Genomic DNA, 22053 nt, shown 5'->3' on the forward strand with positions numbered 1-22053 from the left:
ACAACCGACTTTTATTGACTTGTGCACAAGGAAAACAGCCACAGCACGGCCCACAGTGGGGCTCACTGCAATGTTCCAAAGAGTTTCCGCAAAACAGTGGCAATTATAGTGTTCTGTAACCAATAGTCTTACAATAATAATTTCAATCCTTAATTTGCTGTCAAAGACACCAATGATACTACAGTTGAGCATTTGCCCTAAACGAATGGGATACAACATTAATTCAATCCTTCGTTTACATATCTATCTCACCATTGGCCTTGCAGCTGATACTGCAGTCCACAGCGCGAGACAGAAAAGTACATTCTGTTTCAGCAACACTCATCTTATCTCAACTCCCATGCCTAGTACAATCCTAAGGAACAGTTAATGTATAAACATGATGACTAGCCAAACTCACACCCTTTGTCCGAGGATGGCTCACCCTAGATTCCACACTTCCCCCCTTTTGTCCTGAAAGGACAATCCCCAGTCCTCACTCAAGTTCTATGTCTGCTAGTCGCTGGGCTTCATCCTTAGTGGGGTCCTGGTTCCTGAGGAGAGGGAGGAAATGGGTTGTTGAACTGTCACCAGGACCCTGGAGGTTCTGTGACCGGCAAACGGAGCAGATGCAACAGAGGAAGAGTTGGATGACAACATACAGGATGAGCTGGGCAAGACCCACGACAAGGTAGAAGCAACATGTCTCATTAATAGCTGCACAGACCCCTCCCCCACCTTGTGCCGCCAGCAGGAAGTTAAGGGCCATTGTCGCTGGATATGATTCAGGAATTCCAAACCTAGGCACATATTCATGTAACAGTAACTTGGCTACAGTAATAGCAACACACAGTTGTATCCCATACATTTAGGCATTTGTATAAAGTCCATTTGTAAATGCACAAAAGGGCCCCACAGCTGTGGGCCCACCGCTGCAGTCACTGAAGGTGTCTTTCCAGGGTTATGGCGTTGGCAGAGCAGGCACTGAGCGGCCACCCTTCCTGCCATGATGGAAAATCCTGGTGCAAACCACATCTGCTGTGCCATCCTGATCATCCCCGTGAGAAATTAAATCATCACCATTACATAATCAATCAATTGTGTGAACATAACACAGCTGCAATTTCATTCTTAGAGCAAGTTGATCATTCATTAATTCATTTTAAGTATATATGAATAGGTTATACAATCACCCTTGTGTGGTATAACTAATTGTCTATCTTATATAGAGTCAGTTCGAATACTGATTGCCTTTCGGGTAGCTGTCCATCCTGTGTTCATACATCCTCTCACATTGCCTAATTAATTTCTAAAGTTGCCAAATTAAGTAGGTCACATCTAACACCATGATACCCAAAACCACTATCAGGACATGGGAGATAATTCTAAACCAGGGGTGTATCTGCACGTCTGACCCCCAGTTCCATAAGTCCTCCCACCAGGTAGAATCATTTATCTCGTCAATCTCATCTTGTAGCATCTTTGACTGTTGTTCCAGATTGTAGTACACTACAGAAATGACTTCTAGCTGCTGTCTCTCTTTACCCAAGCGTGTGGGCAATGGCTGAATAGTATATTCATATTCCCGGAGGTAATTTGTCAAATCCTCCTTAATACTTTCTGTCACAGTTATCGTTTATGTATGTCTATCAACTCCATCTTCCCTACTCAGGTTGGTATTTGTGGGTTGAAACAAAACAAACTATGACTCACCGGACAAGTCCGTTTATGTCCATACTGGGACTCCTTCGTTGTGGTGGTTAAGCAATATCTCCCCTTTCCCATATAGGCCACATGGGTTAACCCTGACAATGCTTTCCTAGTCTCGCAACCGACTTTTATTGACTTATGTACAAGGAGAACAGCCACAGCGCGAACCACAGTGGGGCTCACTGCAATGTTCTTTCTTCAGGCACCTTTTCAAATGATTTTCAAACAGATTTTAAATTGGAACTCCAATTAAAGCAGTGCTGTAAATTTCAAATTGGATTTCTGCCAAACCTCTTCAGACCTTCAAGGCTGAAGCTTATCGCTTACAAAATTGCTCATCGCCTTTTCACAGTTGCAAAACCGACTTTTAAAATCAAAATAAAATTTTAACTTAAAATATAATTCAATTTTATATCCCATTCCTGGGTGCACAATCTTAAATTGAAATGAATACACTCAACAATCACTTTACACACCCATTCAATTCCAAACAACTTAGAAAATTGATTCCTGTAATGGGTTATGAATTCAAAATACCAAAAGCAGTGTCAAATTCCCTGTCCCGATGCCAAGGAACAAACACAGGTTCAACTAATTCACAACCAAAATAGGTTCCCACAAAATATACACGTGTAAAAATAGAAAAAGTAACAGACTCATTCTTTCATCATTAAGGCCAGACAACAAAGAGTTAACGACAGTCGGTTCTACAGAACACAAGCTGCACATCCCACATTCATGGAAGCTTCCAACATTCACACATTCAAATCAAAAGACACAGGAACTTGTTTTTACTCACTTGAAATTTCACTAAAACATTCAGAACTTGTCTGGATCAGGATGGGGACTCGAACCCCGAGGGGGACTGTAACCACCCTCTGAGGGGGACTCTAACCACCCTCTGAGGGGGACTCTAACCTCCCTCTCAGGGGGACTCTAACCACCCTCTGAGGGGGACTCTAACCACCCTCTGAGGGGGACTCTAACCTCCCTCTCAGGGGGACTCTAACCACCTTCTGAAGGGGACTCTAACCTCCCTCTCAGGGGGACTCTAACCACCCTCTGAGGGGGACTCTAACCTCCCTTTCAGGGGGACTCTAACCACCCTCTGAGGGGGACTCTAACCTCCCTCTCAGGGGGACTCTAACCACCCTCTGAGGGGGACTCTAACCTTCCTCTCAGGGGGACTCTAACCACCCTCTGAGGGGGACTCTAACCTCCCTCTCAGGGGGACTCTAACCACCCTCTGAGGGGGACTCTAACCTCCCTCTCAGGGGGACTCTAACCACCCTCTGAGGGGGACTCTAACCTCCCTCAAACTTTTGGGGACTCTAACCCCGAGGGGGACCCTAACCTCCCTCAAACTTCTGACTTACCCCGGAAGTGCTACACAGGTGAGCGTGTGCGTTTCCTCGGTCAAAACCACGTAATGCCGAAATCAGGCAGCTGCGGTCATCGAGCCGTTGACCCCCGAGGCACCACGCTATTCTCCCATGCTGGCACTCTGGGGGTTCGTCATCTCGGCGGAACCTCCAAGAAACTGTTGTGAAATAAACAGATTTGGCACGGGGAGTACTCGCAACCGACTTTTATTGACTTGTGCACAAGGAGAACAGCCACAGCACGGCCCACAGTGGGGCTCACTGCAATGTTCTAGAGAGTTTCTGCAAAACAGTGGCAATTATAATTTCAATCCTTAATTTGCATTCAAAGACACCAATGATGCTACAGTTGAGCATTTGCCCTAAACGAATGGGATACAGCATGAATTCAATCCTTCATTTACATATCTGTCTCACCATTGGTCTTGCAGCTGATACTGCAGTCCACAGCGTGAGACAGAAAAGTACATTCTGTTTCAGCAACACTCATCTTATCTCAACTCCCATGCTGAGTACAATCCTAAGGAACAGTTAATGTATAAACATGAAGACTAGCCAAACTCAAACCCCTTGTCCGAGGATGGCTCACCCAAGATTCCACAGGTGCACCCTCTGGGGCATTGGCTTCATCTTCCTCTCCAGCTTGAGGTGCAGCTGCAGTCATTGCAGAGCATCAGGAAGCAGGAGAGTTTCCCGGATCGTACATTCCAGGAGGTGGTCACTCCACAGGCAGAGAGAGCTCAGAATAGAAGATGGGTGGCCATCCAGAAGAGTAGGAAGAAGCAGGATGTATTCCGGGTGTGTGCCATTCTCAAACCGGTATTCAGCTTTGGAGACTGGGAGTTACAGCAGCTGTAGAGGAGGGTCTGGGAGTTACAGTAGCAGTCGAGGAGGGTCTGGGAGTTACAGCAGCAGTAGAGGAGGGTCTGGGAGTCACAGCAGCAGTAGAGGAGGGTCTGGGAGTTACAGCAGTTGTCGAGGAGGGACTGGGAGTTACAGCATCTGTAGAGGGGGTTCTGGGAGTTACAGCAGCAGTAGAGGGCAGTCTGGGAGGTGCAGCAGTTGTTGAGGAGGGTCTGGGAGTTACAGCATCTGTAGAGTGGGTTCTGGGAGTTACAGCAGGAGAAGAGAGGGGTCTGGGAGTTACAGCAGCTGTAGAGGAGTGTCTGGGAGTTACAGCATCTGTACAGGAAGGTCTGGGAGTTACAGCAGTTGCAGGGGTGGGTCCGGGAGTTACAGCAGCAGCAGAGGAGGGTCTGGGAGTTACAGCAATTGTAGAGGAGGGTCTGGGTGTTAAAGCAGCAGTAAAGGAGGAACTGGGAATTACAGCAGCTGAAGAGGAGGGTCTGGGAGTAACAGCAGCAGTGGAGGGGGGACTGGATGTTACAGCAGCTGTGGAAGAGGGTCTGGGAGCTAAAGCAGTAGCTGAGGGGGTTTGGATGTTACAGCAGCTGCAGAGGAGGGACTGGGAGTTACAGCAGCTGTAGACGGGGGTGAGGGAGTTACAGCAGCAGTACAGGGGCGTCTGGGAGTTACAGCAGCTTTGGAGGAGGATCTGGGAGTTACAGCAGCTGTAGAGGGCAGTCTGGGAGTTACAACAGCTGTAGAGGAGGGTCCGGGAGTTACAGCAGCTGTAGAGGAAGGTCAGGGAGTTGCAGCAGCTGTAGAGGAGGGACTGGGAGTTACAGCATCTGTAGAGGAGGGACTGGGAGTCACAGCAGCTGTAGAGGAGTGTCTGGGAGTTACAGCATCTGTAGAGGAGGGACTGGGAATTACAGCAGCTGTAGAGGGCAGTCTGGGAGTTACAGCAACAGTCGACGGGGGTCAGGGAGTCACTGCATCTGTAGAGGAGGGACTGGGAGTCACAGCAGCTGTAGAGGAGGGTCTGGGAGTTACAGAATCTGTGGAGGAGGTCAGGGACTTACAGCATCTGCAGAGGAGGGTCTGGGAGTTACAGCAGCTGTAGAGGTTGGTCTGGGAGTTACAGCCGCTGTAGAGGAGGGTCGGGGAGTTACAGCAGCTGCAGAGGAGGGTCTGGGAGTTACAGAAGTTGTAGAGGATGGTCTTGGAGTTACAGCAGCTGTCGAGGAGGGTCTGGGAGTTACAGCAGCAGTAGAGGGCAGTCTGGGAGTTACAACAGCTGTAATGGAGGGTCTTGGAGTTACAGCAGCTGTAGAGGAGGGTCTGGGAGTTACAGCAGCAGTAGAGCGCAGTCTGGGATTTACAGCAGCTGTAGACGAGGGTCTGGGAGTTACAGCAGCTGTAGAGGAGGGTCTGGGAGTGACAGCAGCAGTAGAGGAGGGTCTGTGAGTTACAGCAGTAGTAGAGCAGGGTCTGGGAGTTACAGCAGTTGCAGAGGAGGGATCGGAAATTACAGCAGTTGTAGAGGAGGGTCTGGGAGTTACAGAAGTTGTAGAGCAGTGTCTGGGAGTTACAGCAGCTGTAGAGGAGGTTTTGGGAGTTACAGCAGCTGTAGAGGAGTGTCTGGGAGTTACAGCAGAATTAGAGGAGTGTCTGGGAGTGACAGCAACTGTAGTGGAGGGTCTGGGAGTTACAGCAGCTGTAGAGGGCAGTCTGGGAGTTACAGCAGCTGTGGAGGAGGGTCTGGGAGTTACAGCAGCTGCAGAGGGGGAGTCTGGGAGTTACAGCAGCTTTGTAGGAGGGTCTGGGAGTTACAGCAGCTGTAGAGGAGGGTCTGGGAGTTACAGCAGCTGTAGAGGGCAGTCTGGGAGTTACAGCAGCTGTGGAGGAGGGTCTGGGAGTTACAGCAGCTGTAGAGGAGGGTCAGGGAGTTACAGCAGCTGTAGAGGGCAGTCTGGGAGTTACAGCAGCTGTGGAGGAGGGTCTGGGAGTTACAGCAGCTGTAGAGGAGGGTCTGGGAGTTGCAGCAGCTGTAGAGGGCAGTCCGGGAGTTACAGCAGCTGTAGAGGAGGGTCTGGGAGTTGCAGCAGCTGTAGAGGGCAGTCCGGGAGTTACAGCAGCTGTAGATGAGGGTCAGGAAGTTACAGCATCTGTCGAGGGGGTGTCTGGGAGTTACAGCAGTTGCAGAGGAGGGTCTGTGAATTACAGCAGCTGTAGAGGGCAGTCTGGGAGTAACAGCATCTGTGGAGGAGGGTCTGGGAGTTACAGCAGCTGTCGACGGGGGTCAGGGAGTTACAGCAGCTGTAGAGGGCAGTCTGGGAGTTACAACAGCTGTAGAGGAGGGTCAGGGAGTTACAGCAGCTGTAGACGGGGGTCAGGGAGTTACAGCAGCTGTAGTGGGGGTGTCTGGGAGTTACAGCAGCTTTGGAGGAGGGTCTGGGAGTGACAGCAGCTGCAGAGGGCAGTCTGGGAGTAACAGCATCTGTAGAGGAGGGTCTAGGAGTTACAGCAGCTGTAGACGGGGGTCAGGGAGTTACAGCAGCTGTCGAGGGCAGTCTGGGAGTTACAGCAGCTGTCGTGGAGGGTCAGGGAGTTACAACAGCTGTAGAGGAGTGTCTGGGAGTTACAGCAGCTGTAGACGGGGGTCAGGAAGTTACAGCAGCAGTTCAGGAGGGTCTGGGAGTTACAGCAGCTGTGGAGGAGGGTCTGGGAGTTTCAGCAGCAGTAGAGGAGGGTTTGGGAGTTACAGCAGCTGTGGAGGAGGGTCTGGGAGTTGCAGCGTCTGTAGAGGAGGGTCTGGGAGTTACAGCAGTTGTAGAGGAGGGTCTGGTAGTTACAGCATCTGCAGAGGAGGGTCTGGTAGTTACAGCAGTTGTAGAGGGGGGTCTGGGAGTTACAGCAGCAGTAGAGGAGGGACTGGGAGTTACAGCAGCAGTAGAGGAGGGACTGGGAGTTACAGCAGCAGTAGAGGAGGGTCTGGGAGTTACAGCAGCAGTAGAGGGCAGTCTGGGAGTTACAGCAGTTGTCGAGGAGTGTCTGGGAGTTACAGCAGCGGTCGAGGAGGGTCTTGGAGTTACAGCAGCAGTAGAGGAGGGTCTTGGAGTTACAGCAGTTGTAGAGGGTGGTCTGGGAGTTACAGCAGCTGTAGAGGAGGGTCTGGGAGCTGCAGCAGCTGTTGAGGAGGGTCTGGGAGTTACAGCAGCTGTCGAGGAGGGTCTGGGAGTTACAGCAGCAGTAGAGGAGGGTCTGGGAGTTACGACGTATGTAGAGTGCGGTCTGGGAGTTACAGCAGCTGTAGAGGAGGGTCTGTGAGTTACAGCAGCAGTAGAGGGGGGTCTGGAAGTTACAGCAGCTGCAGAGGGGGTTCTGGGAGTTGCAGCAGCTGTAGAGGAGGATCTGGGAGTTGAAGCAGTTGTAGAGGAGGGTCTGGGAGTTACAGCAGCTGCAGAGGGCAGTCTGGGAGTTACAGCAGCTGTAGAGGAGGGTCTGGGAGTTGCAGCAGCTGTAGAGGGCAATCCGGGAGTTACAGAAGCTGTAGATGAGGGTCAGGGAGTTACAGCATCTGTCGAGGGAGTGTCTGGGAGTTCCAGCAGCTTTGGAGGAGGGACTGGATGTTACAGCAGCTGTCGAGGAGTCCCTGGGAGTTACAGCAGTAGCGGAGTGGGGGGGGGGGGGCGGTCTGGATGTTACAGCAGCTGCAGACGAGTGTCTGGGAGTTACAGCAGCTGTGGAGGAGGGTCTGGGAGTTACAGCAGTTGCAGAGGAGGGTCTGGGAGTTCCAGCAGCACGCGAGGAGGGTCTGGGAGTTACAGCAGCAGTAGAGGAGGGTCTTGGAGTTACAGCAGTTGTAGAGGGTGGTCTGGGAGTTACAGCAGCTGTAGAGGAGGGTCTGGGAGCTGCAGCAGCTGTTGAGGAGGGTCTGGGAGTTACAGCAGCTGTCGAGGAGGGTCTGGGAGTTACAGCAGCAGTAGAAGTGTGTCCGGGAGGTACAGCATCTGTCGAGGAGGGTCTGGGAGTTACAGCAGTTGTTGAGGAGGGTCTGGGAGTTACGACATATGTAGAGTGCGGTCTGTGAGTTACAGCAGCTGTAGAGGAGGTTCTGTGAGTTACAGCAGCAGTAGAGGGGGGTCTGGAAGTTACAGCAGTTGTGGGGGGGGGGGGTGTCTGGGAGTTACAGCAGCTGTAGAGGAGGATCTGGGAGTTGAAGCAGTTGTAGAGGAGGGTCTGGGAGTTACAGCAGCTGCAGAGGGGGTTCTGGGAGTTACAGCAGCTGTAGAGGAGGATCTGGGAGTTGAAGCATGTGGAGAGGAGGGTCTGGGAGTTACAGCAGCTGCAGAGGGCAGTCTGGGAGTTACAGCAGCTGTAGAGGAGGGTCTGGGAGTTACAGCATCTGTAGAGGGGCGTCAGGGAGTTACAGCAGCTGTGGAGGAGGGTCTGGGAGTTACAGCAGCTGTGGAGGGCAGTCTGGGAGTTACAGCATCTGTAGAGGGGCGTCAGGGAGTTACAGCAGCTGTGGAGGAGGGTCTGGGAGTTACTGCAGCTGTAGAGGGCAGTCCGGGAGTTACAGCAGCTGTACATGAGGGTCAGGGAGTAACAGCAGCTGTAGAGGGGGTGTCTGGGAGTTACAGCAGCTTTGGAGGAGGGTCAGGGAGTTACAGCATCTGTAGAGGAGAGTCTGGGAGTTACAGCAGCAGTCGAGGAGGTTCTGGGAGTTACAGCAGTTGGAGAGGAGGGTCTGGGAGTTACAGCAGCTGTAGAGGGCAGTCTGGGAGTAGCAGCATGTGTAGAGGAGGGTCAGGGAGTTACAGCAGCTGTAGACGGGGGTCAGGGAGTTACAGCAGCTGTTCAGGAAGGTCTGGGAGTTACAGCAGCTGTAGAGGAGGGACTGGGAGTTACTGCAGCAGTAAAGGAGGAACTGGGAGTTACAGCAGCTGAAGAGGAGGGGCTGGGAGTTACAGCAGCTGTAGAGGAGTGTCTGGGAGTTACAGCAGCTGTGGAGGGGGGACTGGATGTTACAGCAGCTGTAGAGGAGTCTCTGGGAGTTACAGCAGTAGCGGAGGGGTGTCTGGATGTTACAGCAGCTGCAGACGAGGGTCTGGGAGTTCCAGCAGCTGTAGAGGGCAGTCTGGGAGTTACAGCAGCTGTGGAGGAGGGTCTGGGATTTACAGCAGCTGCAGAGGAGGGTCTGGGAGTTCCAGCAGCTGTAGAGGGCAGTCTGGGAGTTACAGCAGCTGTAGAGGGGGTTCTGGGAGTTACAGCAGCTGTAGAGGAGGATCTGGGAGTTGAAGCATGTGGAGAGGAGGGTCTGGGAGTTACAGCAGCTGCAGAGGGCAGTCTGGGAGTTACAGCAGCTGTAGAGGAGGGTCAGGGAGTTACAGCATCTGTCGAGGGGGTGTCTGGGAGTTACAGCAGCTTTGGAGGAGGGACTGGATGTTACAGCAGCTGTAGAGGGCAGTCTGGGAGTTACAGCAGCTGTAGAGGAGGGTCTGGGAGTTGCAGCAGCTGTAGAGGGCAGTCTGGGAGTTACAGCAGCTGTAGATGAGGGTCAGGGAGTTACAGCATCTGTCGAGGGGCGTCAGTGAGTTACAGCAGCTTTGGAGGAGAGGTCTGGGTGTTACAGCAGCTGTAGACGGGGGTCAGGGAGTTACAGCATCTGTAGAGGAGAGTCTGGGAGTTACAGCAGCAGTCGAGGAGGTTCTGGGAGTTACAGCAGTTGTAGAGGAGGGTCTGTGAGTGACAGCAGCTGTAGAGGGCAGTCTGGGAGTAACAGCATCTGTAGGCGGGGGTCAGGGAGTTTCAGCAGCTGTAGAGGGGGTGTCTGGGAGTTACAGCAGCTTTGGAGGAGGGTCTGGGAGTTACAGCAGCTGTCGAGGGCAGTCTGGGAGTAACAGCATCTGTAGAGGAGGGTCTGGGAGTTACAGCAGCTGTAGACGGGGGTCAGGGAGTTACAGCAGCTGTCGAGGGCAGTCTGGGAGTTACAGCAGCTGTCGTGGAGGGTCTGGGAGTTACAACAGCTGTAGAGGAGTGTCTGGGAGTTACAGCAGCTGTAGAGGAGGGTCTGGGAGTTTCGGCAGCAGTAGAGGAGGGTCTGGGAGTTACGACATATGTAGAGTGCGGTCTGGGAGTTACAGCAGCTGTAGAGGAGGGTCTGTGAGTTACAGCAGCAGTAGAGGAGGGTCTGGGAGTTACAGCAGCTGTAGAGGAGGATCTGGGAGTTGAAGCAGTTGTAGAGGAGGGTCTGGGAGTTACAGCAGCTGCAGAGGGCAGTCTGGGAGTTACAGCAGCTGTCGAGGAGGGTCTGGGAGTTGCAGCATCTGTAGAGGGAGTGTCTGGGAGTTACAGCAGCTTTGGAGGAGGGACTGGATGTTACAGCAGCTGTCGAGGAGTCTCTGGGAGTTACAGCAGTAGCGGAGGGGGGGCGGTCTGGATGTTACAGCAGCTGCAGACGAGTGTCTGGGAGTTACAGCAGCTGTGGAGGAGGGTCTGGGAGTTACAGCAGGAGTAGAGGAGGGTCTTGGAGTTACAGCAGCTGTCGAGGAGTCTCTGGGAGTTACAGCAGTAGCGGAGGGGGGGCGGTCTGGATGTTACAGCAGCTGCAGACGAGTGTCTGGGAGTTACAGCAGCTGTCGAGGAGGGTCTGGGAGTTACAGCAGCAGTAGAAGTGTGTCCGGGAGGTACAGCATCTGTCGAGGAGGGTCTGGGAGTTACAGCAGTTGTAGAGGAGGGTCTGGGAGTTACGACATATGTAGACTGCGGTCTGGGAGTTACAGCAGCTGTAGAGGAGGTTCTGTGAGTTACAGCAGCAGTAGAGGAGGATCTGGGAGTTGAAGCAGTTGTAGAGGAGGGTCTGGGAGTTACAGCAGCTGCAGAGGAGGGTCTGGGAGTTGCAGCAGCTGTAGAGGGCAGTCCGGGAGTTACAGAAGCTGTAGATGAGGGTCAGGGAGTTACAGCATCTGTAGAGGGGCGTCTGGGAGTTACAGCAGCTGTGGAGGGCAGTCTGGGAGTTACAGCAGCTGTGGAGGAGGGTCTGGGAGTTACTGCAGCTGTAGAGGGCAGGATGGGAGTTACAGCAGCTGTGGAGGAGGGTCTGGGAGTTGCAGCAGCTGTAGAGGGCAGTTCGGGAGTTACAGCAGCTGTACATGAGGGTCAGGGAGTTACAGCAGCTGTAGAGGGGGTGTCTGGGAGTTACAGCAGCTTTGGAGGAGGGTCTGGGTGTTACAGCAGCTGTAGACGGGGGTCAGGGAGATACAGCATCTGTAGAGGAGAGTCTGGGAGTTACAGCAGCAGTCGAGGAGGGTCTGGGAGTTACAGCAGCTGCAGAGGAGTGTCTGGGATTTACAGCAGCAGTAGAGGAGGGTCTGGGAGTTACAGCAGTTGTAGAGGAGGGTCTGGGAGTTACAGCAGCTGCAGAGGGCAGTCTGGGAGTAGCAGCATCTGTAGAGGAGGGTCAGGGAGTGACAGCAGCTGTAGACGGGGGTCAGGAAGTTACAGCAGCTGCAGAGGGCAGTCTGGGAGTAACAGCATCTGTAGAGGAGGATCTGGGAGTTACAGCAGCTGTAGACGGGGGTCAGGGAGTTACAGCAGCTGTTCAGGAGGGTCTGGGAGTTACAGCAGCTGTAGAGGAGGGACTGGGAGTTACTGCAGCAGTAAAGGAGGAACTGGGAGTTACAGCAGCTGAAGAGGAGGGGCTGGGAGTTACAGCAGCTGTAGAGGAGTGGCTGGGAGTTACAGCCGCAGTGGAGGGGGGACTGGATGTTACAGCAGCTGTAGAGGAGTCTCTGGGAGTTACAGCAGTAGCGGAGGGGTGTCTGGATGTTACAGCAGCTGCAGACGAGGTTCTGGGAGTTGCAGCAGCTGTAGAGGGGCGTCAGGGAGTTACAGCAGCTGTAGAGGGGGTGTCTGGGAGTTACAGCAGCTTTGGAGGAGGGACTGGATGTTACAGCAGCTGTAGAGGAGTCTCTGGGAGTTACAGCAGCAGCGGAGGGGGGTCTGGATGTTACAGCAGCTGCAGAGGGCAGTCTGGGAGTTACAGCAGCTGTAGAGGAGGGTCTGGGAGTTGCAGCAGCTGCAGAGGGCAGTCTGGGAGTTACAGCAGCTGTAGAGGAGGGTCTGGGAGTTGCAGCAGCTGTAGAGGGCAGTCTGGGAGTTACGGAAGCTGTAGACGGGGGTCAGGGAGTTACAGCATCTGTAGAGGAGAGTCTGGGAGTTACAGCAGCAGTCGAGGAGGTTCTGGGAGTTACAGCAGTTGTAGAGGAAGGTCTGGGAGTTACAGCATCTGCAGAGGAGGGTCTGGGAGTTTCGGCAGCTGTAGATGAGGGTCAGGGAGTTACAGCATCTGTCGAGGGGCGTCAGTGAGTTACAGCAGCTTTGGAGGAGAGGTCTGGGTGTTACAGCAGCTGTAGACGGGGGTCAGGGAGTTACAGCATCTGTAGAGGAGAGTCTGGGAGTTACAGCAGCAGTCGAGGAGGTTCTGGGAGTTACAGCAGTTGTAGAGGAGGGTCTGTGAGTGACAGCAGCTGTAGAGGGCAGTCTGGGAGTAACAGCATCTGTAGGCGGGGGTCAGGGAGTTTCAGCAGCTGTAGAGGGGGTGTCTGGGAGTTACAGCAGCTTTGGAGGAGGGTCTGGGAGTTACAGCAGCTGTAGAGGGCAGTCTGGGAGTAACAGCATCTGTAGAGGAGGGTCTGGGAGTTACAGCAGCTGTAGACGGGGGTCAGGGAGTTACAGCAGCTGTCGAGGGCAGTCTGGGAGTTACAGCAGCTGTCGTGGAGGGTCTGGGAGTTACAACAGCTGTAGAGGAGTGTCTGGGAGTTACAGCAGCTGTAGAGGAGGGTCTGGGAGTTTCGGCAGCAGTAGAGGAGGGTCTGGGAGTTACGACATATGTAGAGTGCGGTCTGGGAGTTACAGCAGCTGTAGAGGAGGGTCTGTGAGTTACAGCAGCAGTAGAGGAGGGTCTGGGAGTTACAGCAGCTGTAGAGGAGGATCTGGGAGTTGAAGCAGTTGTAGAGGAGGGTCTGGGAGTTACAGCAGCTGCAGAGGGCAGTCTGGGAGTTACAGCAGCTGTCGAGGAGGGTCTGGGAGTTGCAGCATCTGTAGAGGGAGTGTCTGGGAGTTACAGCAGCTTTGGAGGAGGGACTGGATGTTACAGCAGCTGTCGAGGAGTCTCTGGGAGTTACAGCAGTAGCGGAGGGGGGGCGGTCTGGATGTTACAGCAGCTGCAGACGAGTGTCTGGGAGTTACAGCAGCTGTGGAGGAGGGTCTGGGAGTTACAGCAGGAGTAGAGGAGGGTCTTGGAGTTACAGCAGCTGTCGAGGAGTCTCTGGGAGTTACAGCAGTAGCGGAGGGGGGGCGGTCTGGATGTTACAGCAGCTGCAGACGAGTGTCTGGGAGTTACAGCAGCTGTCGAGGAGGGTCTGGGAGTTACAGCAGCAGTAGAAGTGTGTCCGGGAGGTACAGCATCTGTCGAGGAGGGTCTGGGAGTTACAGCAGTTGTAGAGGAGGGTCTGGGAGTTACAGCAGCAGTAGAGGAGGATCTGGGAGTTACAGCAGCAGTAGAGGAGGTTCTGTGAGTTACAGAAGCAGTAGAGGAGGATCTGGGAGTTGAAGCAGTTGTAGAGGAGGGTCTGGGAGTTACAGCAGCTGCAGAGGAGGGTCTGGGAGTTGCAGCAGCTGTAGAGGGCAGTCCGGGAGTTACAGAAGCTGTAGATGAGGGTCAGGGAGTTACAGCATCTGTAGAGGGGCGTCTGGGAGTTACAGCAGCTGTGGAGGGCAGTCTGGGAGTTACAGCAGCTGTGGAGGAGGGTCTGGGAGTTACTGCAGCTGTAGAGGGCAGGATGGGAGTTACAGCAGCTGTGGAGGAGGGTCTGGGAGTTGCAGCAGCTGTAGAGGGCAGTTCGGGAGTTACAGCAGCTGTACATGAGGGTCAGGGAGTTACAGCAGCTGTAGAGGGGGTGTCTGGGAGTTACAGCAGCTTTGGAGGAGGGTCTGGGTGTTACAGCAGCTGTAGACGGGGGTCAGGGAGATACAGCATCTGTAGAGGAGAGTCTGGGAGTTACAGCAGCAGTCGAGGAGGGTCTGGGAGTTACAGCAGCTGCAGAGGAGTGTCTGGGATTTACAGCAGCAGTAGAGGAGGGTCTGGGAGTTACAGCAGTTGTAGAGGAGGGTCTGGGAGTTACAGCAGCTGCAGAGGGCAGTCTGGGAGTAGCAGCATCTGTAGAGGAGGGTCAGGGAGTGACAGCAGCTGTAGACGGGGGTCAGGAAGTTACAGCAGCTGCAGAGGGCAGTCTGGGAGTAACAGCATCTGTAGAGGAGGATCTGGGAGTTACAGCAGCTTTAGACGGGGGTCAGGGAGTTACAGCAGCTGTTCAGGAGGGTCTGGGAGTTACAGCAGCTGTAGAGGAGGGACTGGGAGTTACTGCAGCAGTAAAGGAGGAACTGGGAGTTACAGCAGCTGAAGAGGAGGGGCTGGGAGTTACAGCAGCTGTAGAGGAGTGGCTGGGAGTTACAGCCGCAGTGGAGGGGGGACTGGATGTTACAGCAGCTGTAGAGGAGTCTCTGGGAGTTACAGCAGCAGTCGAGGAGGGTCTGGGAGTTACAGCAGCTGCAGAGGAGTGTCTGGGATTTACAGCAGCAGTAGAGGAGGGTCTGGGAGTTACAGCAGTTGTAGAGGAGGGTCTGGGAGTTACAGCAGCTGCAGAGGGCAGTCTGGGAGTAGCAGCATCTGTAGAGGAGGGTCTGGGAGTTGCAGCATCTGTAGAGGGAGTGTCTGGGAGTTACAGCAGCTTTGGAGGAGGGACTGGATGTTACAGCAGCTGTCGAGGAGTCTCTGGGAGTTACAGCAGTAGCGGAGGGGGGGCGGTCTGGATGTTACAGCAGCTGCAGACGAGTGTCTGGGAGTTACAGCAGCTGTGGAGGAGGGTCTGGGAGTTACAGCAGGAGTAGAGGAGGGTCTTGGAGTTACAGCAGCTGTCGAGGAGTCTCTGGGAGTTACAGCAGTAGCGGAGGGGGGGCGGTCTGGATGTTACAGCAGCTGCAGACGAGTGTCTGGGAGTTACAGCAGCTGTCGAGGAGGGTCTGGGAGTTACAGCAGCAGTAGAAGTGTGTCCGGGAGGTACAGCATCTGTCGAGGAGGGTCTGGGAGTTACAGCAGTTGTAGAGGAGGGTCTGGGAGTTACAGCAGCAGTAGAGGAGGATCTGGGAGTTACAGCAGCAGTAGAGGAGGTTCTGTGAGTTACAGAAGCAGTAGAGGAGGATCTGGGAGTTGAAGCAGTTGTAGAGGAGGGTCTGGGAGTTACAGCAGCTGCAGAGGAGGGTCTGGGAGTTGCAGCAGCTGTAGAGGGCAGTCCGGGAGTTACAGAAGCTGTAGATGAGGGTCAGGGAGTTACAGCATCTGTAGAGGGGCGTCTGGGAGTTACAGCAGCTGTGGAGGGCAGTCTGGGAGTTACAGCAGCTGTGGAGGAGGGTCTGGGAGTTACTGCAGCTGTAGAGGGCAGGATGGGAGTTACAGCAGCTGTGGAGGAGGGTCTGGGAGTTGCAGCAGCTGTAGAGGGCAGTTCGGGAGTTACAGCAGCTGTACATGAGGGTCAGGGAGTTACAGCAGCTGTAGAGGGGGTGTCTGGGAGTTACAGCAGCTTTGGAGGAGGGTCTGGGTGTTACAGCAGCTGTAGACGGGGGTCAGGGAGATACAGCATCTGTAGAGGAGAGTCTGGGAGTTACAGCAGCAGTCGAGGAGGGTCTGGGAGTTACAGCAGCTGCAGAGGAGTGTCTGGGATTTACAGCAGCAGTAGAGGAGGGTCTGGGAGTTACAGCAGTTGTAGAGGAGGGTCTGGGAGTTACAGCAGCTGCAGAGGGCAGTCTGGGAGTAGCAGCATCTGTAGAGGAGGGTCAGGGAGTGACAGCAGCTGTAGACGGGGGTCAGGAAGTTACAGCAGCTGCAGAGGGCAGTCTGGGAGTAACAGCATCTGTAGAGGAGGATCTGGGAGTTACAGCAGCTTTAGACGGGGGTCAGGGAGTTACAGCAGCTGTTCAGGAGGGTCTGGGAGTTACAGCAGCTGTAGAGGAGGGACTGGGAGTTACTGCAGCAGTAAAGGAGGAACTGGGAGTTACAGCAGCTGAAGAGGAGGGGCTGGGAGTTACAGCAGCTGTAGAGGAGTGGCTGGGAGTTACAGCCGCAGTGGAGGGGGGACTGGATGTTACAGCAGCTGTAGAGGAGTCTCTGGGAGTTACAGCAGTAGCGGAGGGGTGTCTGGATGTTACAGCAGCTGCAGACGAGGGTCTGGGAGTTGCAGCAGCTGTAGTTGAGGGTCAGGGAGTTACAGCATCTGTAGAGGGGCGTCAGGGAGTTACAGCAGCTGTAGAGGGGGTGTCTGGGAGTTACAGCAGCTTTGGAGGAGGGACTGGATGTTACAGCAGCTGTAGAGGAGTCTCTGGGAGTTACAGCAGCAGCGGAGGGGGGTCTGGATGTTACAGCAGCTGCAGAGGGCAGTCTGGGAGTTACAGCAGCTGTAGAGGAGGGTCTGGGAGTTGCAGCAGCTGCAGAGGGCAGTCTGGGAGTTACAGCAGCTGTAGAGGAGGGTCTGGGAGTTGCAGCAGCTGTAGAGGGCAGTCTGGGAGTTACGGAAGCTGTAGACGGGGGTCAGGGAGTTACAGCATCTGTAGAGGAGAGTCTGGGAGTTACAGCAGCAGTCGAGGAGGTTCTGGGAGTTACAGCAGTTGTAGAGGAAGGTCTGGGAGTTACAGCATCTGCAGAGGAGGGTCTGGGAGTTTCGGCAGCAGTAGAGGAGGGTTTGGGAGTTACAGCAGCTGTTGAGGAGTGTCTGGGAGTTGCAGCGTCTGTAGAGGAGGGTCTGGGAGTTACAGCATCTGTAGAGGAGGGTCTGGGAGTTACAGCAGTTGTAGAGGAGGGTCTGGTAGTTACAACATCTGTAGAGGAGGGTCTGGTCGTTACAGCAGTTGTAGAGGGTGGTCTGGGAGTTTCAGCAGCAGTAGAGGAGGGACTGGGAGTTACAGCAGCAGTAGAAGAGGGTCTGGGAGTTACAGCAGCCCTCGAGGGCAGTCTGGGAGTTATAGCAGCTGTAGAGGAGGGTCTGGGATTTACAGCAGCAGTAGAGGACGGTCTGGGAGTTACAGCAGCTGTAGAGGAGGGTCTGGGATTTACAGCAGCAGTAGAGGAGGGTCTGGGAGTTACAGCAGCTGTAGAGGAGTGTCTGGGAGTTAAAGCAGTAGTAGAGTGGGGTCTGGGAGTTACAGCAGCTGTAGAGGAGAGTCTGGGAGTTACAACATCTGCAGAGGGGTGTCTGGGAGTTACAGCAGCTGTGGAGGAGGTTCTGGGAGTTACAGCAGCAGTAGAGGTGGTTCTGGGAGTTCAAGCAGTTGTCGAGGGTGGTCTGGGAGTTACAGCAGGTGCAGAGGAGCGTCTGGGAGTTACAGCAGCAGTAGAGGAGGATCTGGGAGTTACAGCATCTGTAGAGGAGGGTCTGGGAGTTACAGCAGCAGTAGAGGAGGATCTGGGAGTTACAGCATCTGTAGAGGGGGGTCTGGGAGTTACAGCAGCAGTCGAGGAGGGACTGGGAGTTACAGCAGCAGTAGAGGGGGGTCTGGGAGTTACAGCGTCTGTAGAGGAAGTTCTGGGAGTTACAGCAGTTGGAGAGGAGGGTCTTGGAGTTACAAGGTATGTAGAGGGGGGTCTGGGAGTTACAGCAGTTGTAGAGGGTGGTCTGGGAGTTACAGCAGCAGTAGAGGAGGGTCTGGGTGTAACAGCAGCAGTAGAGGAGGGACTGGGAGTTACAGCAGAAGTAGAGGAGGGTCTGGGAGTTACAGCCGTTGTCGAGGGGGGTCCGGGAGTTACAGCAGCAGTAGAGGAGGGTCTGGGTGTAACAGCAGCAGTAGAGGAGGGACTGGGAGTTACAGCAGCTGTAGACTGCGCTCTGGGAGATCCAGCAGTTGTAGAGGAGGGTCCTGGATTTACAACATATGTAGAGGGGGGTCTGGGAGTTACAGCAGCAGTCGAGGGCAGTCTGGGTTTTACAGCATCTGTAGAGGGGGGTCTTGGAGTTACAGCAGTTGTAGAGGGTGGTCTGGGAGTTACAACAGCTGTAGTGGAGGGTCTGGGAGTTACAGCAGTTGTAGAGGGTGGTCTGAGTTACAGCAGCTGTCGAGGAGGGTCTGGGAGTTACAGCAGCAGTAGAGGAGGGTCTGCGAGTTACAGCAGTTGTAGAGGGTGGTCTGAGTTACAGCAGCTGTCGAGGAGGTTCTGGGAGTTACAGCAACTGTCGAGGAGGGTCTGGGATTTACAGCAGCTGTCGAGGAGGGTCTGGGATTTAGAGCAGCAGTAGAGGAGGGTCTGGGAGTTACAGCAGCTGTAGAGGAGTGTCTGGGATTTACAGCAGCAGTAGAGGAGGGTCTGGGAGTTACAGCAGCTGCAGAGGAGGGTCTGCGAGTTACAGCAGCTGTAGAGGAGGGTCTGGGAGTTACAGCAGCAGCAGAGGAGGGTCTGGGAGTTACAGCCGTTGTCGAGGGGGGTCCGGGAGTTACAGCAGCAGTAGTGGAGGGTCTGGGAGTTACAGCAGCAGTAGTGGAGGGTCTGGGAGTTACAGCCGTTGTCGAGGGGGGTCTGGGAGTTACAGCAGCGGTCGAGGAGGGTCTGGGAGTTACAGCAGCAGTAGAGGAGGGTCTGGGAGTTACAGCAGTTGTAGAGGGTGGTCTGGGAGTTACAGCAGCTGTAGAGGGGGGTCTTGGAGTTACAACAGCTGTAGAGGAGGGTCTGGGAGTTACAGCAGCAGTAGAGGGCAGTCTGGGAGTTACAGCAGTTGTCGAGGAGTGTCTGGGAGTTACAGCAGCGGTCGAGGAGGGTCTGGGAGTTACAGCAGCAGTAGAGGAGGTTCTGGGAGTTACAGCAGCTGTCGAGGAGGGTCTGGGAGTTGCAGCAGCAGTAGAGGAGGGTCTGGGAGTTACAGCAGCTGTAGAGGAGTGTCTGGGATTTACAGCAGCAGTAGAGGAGGGTCTAGGAGTTACAGCAGCTGTAGAGGAGGGTCTGGGAGTTACAGCAGCAGTAGAGGAGGGTCTGGGAGTTACAGCAGAAGTAGAGGAGGGTCTGGGAGTTGCAGCCGTTGTCGAGGGGGGTCCGGGAGTTACAGCAGCAGTAGAGGAGGGTCTGGGCGTGACAGCAGCAGTAGTGGAGGGTCTGGGAGTTACAGCCGTTGTCGAGGGTGGTCTGGGAGTTACAACAGCTGTAGAGGAGGGTCTGGGAGTTACAGCAGTTGTAGAGAGGGGTCTTGTAGTTACAGCAGCAGTCGAGCGCAGTCTGTGTTTTACAGCATCTGTCGAGGGGGGTCTTGGAGTTACAGCAGCAGTAGAGGAGGGTCTGGGAGTTACAGCAGTTGTAGAGGAGGGTCTGGGAGTTACAGCAGTTGTAGAGGGTGGTCTGGGAGTTACAGCAGCTGTAGAGGAGGGTCTGGGAGTTACAGCAGCTGTCGAGGAGTGTCTGGGAGTTATAGCAGCTGTAGAGGAGGGTCTGGGTGTTACAGCAGCTGTAGAGGAGGGTCTGGGAGTTACAGCATCTTTAGAGGAGGGTCTGGGAGTTACAGCAGTTGTAGAGGAGGGTCTGGTAGTTACAGCAGTTGTAGAGGGGGGTCTGGGCGTTACAGCAGCGGTCGAGGAGGGTCTGGGAGTTACAGCAGCAGTAGAGGAGGGTCTGGGAGTTACAGCAGTTGTAGAGGGTGGTCTGGGAGTTACAGCAGCTGTAGAGGAGGGTCTGGGAGTTACAGCAGCTGTCGAGGAGTGTCTGGGAGTAATAGCAGCTGTAGAGGAGGGTCTGGGTGTTACAGCAGCTGTAGAGGAGGGTCTGGGAGTTACAGCAGCTGTAGAGGAGGGTCTGGGAGTTACAGCAGCAGTAGAGGAGGGTCTGGGAGTTACAGCCGTTGTCGAGGGGGGTCCGGGCGTTACAGCAGCAGTAGAGGAGAGTCTGGGCGTTACAGCAGCAGTAGAGGAGGGACTGGGAGTTACAGCAGGTCTGGACTGCGCTCTGGGAGATACAGCAGTTGTAGAGGAGGGTCCTGGATTTACAACATATGTAGAGGGGGGTCTGGGAGTTACAGCAGCAGTCGAGGGCAGTCTGGGGTTTACAGCATCTGTAGAGGGGGGTCTTGGAGTTACAGCAGTTGTAGAGGGTGGTCTGGGAGTTACAACAGCTGTAGAGGAGGGTCTGGGAGTTACAGCAGTTGGCGTGGAGGGTCTGGGAGTTACAGCAGTTGTGGAGGGGGTTCTGGGAGTTACAGCTGCAGTAGAGGAGGGTCTGGGAGTTACAGCAGCAGTAGAGGAGGGTCTTGGAGTTACAGCATCTGTCGAGGTGGGTCTGGGTGTTAAAGCAGCTGTAGAGGAGTGTCTGGGAGTTACTGCAGCTGCAGAGTGCGGTCTGTGAGTTACAGCAGCTGTCGAGGAGGGTCTGGGAGTTACAGCCGTTGTAGAGGGTGGTCTGGGAGTTACAGCAGCTGTCGAGGAGGGTCTGGGAGTTACAGCAGCAGTAGAGGAGTGTCTTGGAGTTACAGCATCTGTAGAGGTGGGTCTGGGTATTAAAGCAGCTGTAGAGGAGTGTCTGGGAGTTACAGCATCTGTAGAGGAGGGTCTGGGAGTTACAGCCATTGTCGAGGGGGGTCCGGGAGTTGCAGCAGCTGTAGAGGAGGGACTGGGAGTTACAGCAGCTCTGGACTGCGCTCTGGGAGATACAGCAGTTGTAGAGGAGGGTCCTGGATTTACAACATATGTAGAGGGGGGTCTGGGAGTTACAGCAGCAGTCGAGGGCAGTCTGGGTTCTACAGCATCTGTAGAGGGGGGTCTTGGAGTTACAGCAGTTGTAGAGGGTGGTCTGGGAGTTACAGCAGCTGTCGAGGAGGGTCTGGGAGTTACAGCAGCAGTAGAGGAGTGTCTTGGAGTTACAGCATCTGTAGAGGTGGGTCTGGGTATTAAAGCAGCTGTAGAGGAGTGTCTGGGAGTTACAGCATCTGTAGAGGAGGGTCTGGGAGTTACAGCCATTGTCGAGGGGGGTCCGGGAGTTGCAGCAGCTGTAGAGGAGGGACTGGGAGTTACAGCAGCTCTGGACTGCGCTCTGGGAGATACAGCAGTTGTAGAGGAGGGTCCTGGATTTACAACATATGTAGAGGGGGGTCTGGGAGTTACAGCAGCAGTCGAGGGCAGTCTGGGTTCTACAGCATCTGTAGAGGGGGGTCTTGGAGTTACAGCAGTTGTAGAGGGTGGTCTGGGAGTTACAACAGCTGGAGAGGAGGGTCTGGGAGTTACAGCAGTTGGCGTGGAGGGTCTGGGAGATACAGCAGCTGCAGAATGCGGTCTGTTAGTTACAGCAGCTGTAGAGGAGGGTCTGGGAGTTACAGCCGTTGCAGAGGGTGCTCTGGGAGTTACGGCAGCTGTCGAGGAGGGTCTTGGAGTTACAGCATCTGTAGAGGTGGGTCTGGGTGTTAAAGCAGCTGTAGAGGAGTGTCTGGGAGTTGCAGCAGTTGTCGAGGAGGGACTGGGAGTTACAGCAGCTGTCGAGGAGGGTTGTGGAGTTCCAACATATGTAGAGTGGGGTTTGGGAGTTACAGCAGCAGTCGAGGAGGGTCTGGGAGTTACAGCAGAAGTAGAGGAGGGTCTGGGAGTTACAGCCGTTGTTGAGGGGGTTCCGGGAGTTACAGCAGCAGTAGAGGAGGGACTGGGAGTTCCAGCAGCTGCAGACTGCGCTCTGGGAGATATAGCAGTTGTAGAGGAGGGTGCTGGATTTACAACATATGTAGAGGGGGGTCTGGGAGTTACAGCAGCAGTCGAGGGTGGTCTGGGAGTTACAACAGCTGTAGAGGAGGGTCTGGGAGTTACAGCAGTTGGCGTGGAGGGCCTGGGAGTTACAGCAGTTGTAGAGGGGGTTCTGGGAGTTACAGCAGCAGTAGAGGAGGGTCTGGGAGTTACAGCAGCAGTAGAGGAGGGTCTTGGAGTTACAGCATCTGTAGAGGTGGGTCTGGGTGTTAAAGCAGCTGTAGAGGAGTGTCTGGGAGTTACTGCAGCTGCAGAGTGCGGTCTGTGAGCTACAGCAGCTGTAAAGGAGGGTCTGGGAGTTACAGCCGTTGTAGAGGGTGGTCTG

At 54.5% G+C, this 22053-nt stretch overlaps 1 protein-coding gene across 1 annotated transcript; it reads left to right on the forward strand.

Moving 5' to 3' along the window:
• The first annotated feature begins 988 nt into the window (after positions 1-988).
• Positions 989-21996, forward strand: LOC137384156 (mucin-19-like). Its single transcript, XM_068057757.1, has 4 exons — positions 989-1039; positions 3714-3843; positions 8561-9115; positions 20354-21996. Exons 1-4 carry the CDS (start codon positions 989-991, stop codon positions 21994-21996), a joined length of 2379 nt encoding a protein of 792 aa, XP_067913858.1.
• The last annotated feature ends 57 nt before the right edge of the window (positions 21997-22053 follow it).

This window comes from Heterodontus francisci, chromosome 26 (assembly GCF_036365525.1).
Source record: "Heterodontus francisci isolate sHetFra1 chromosome 26, sHetFra1.hap1, whole genome shotgun sequence".
Lineage (NCBI taxonomy): Eukaryota > Metazoa > Chordata > Chondrichthyes > Heterodontiformes > Heterodontidae > Heterodontus > Heterodontus francisci.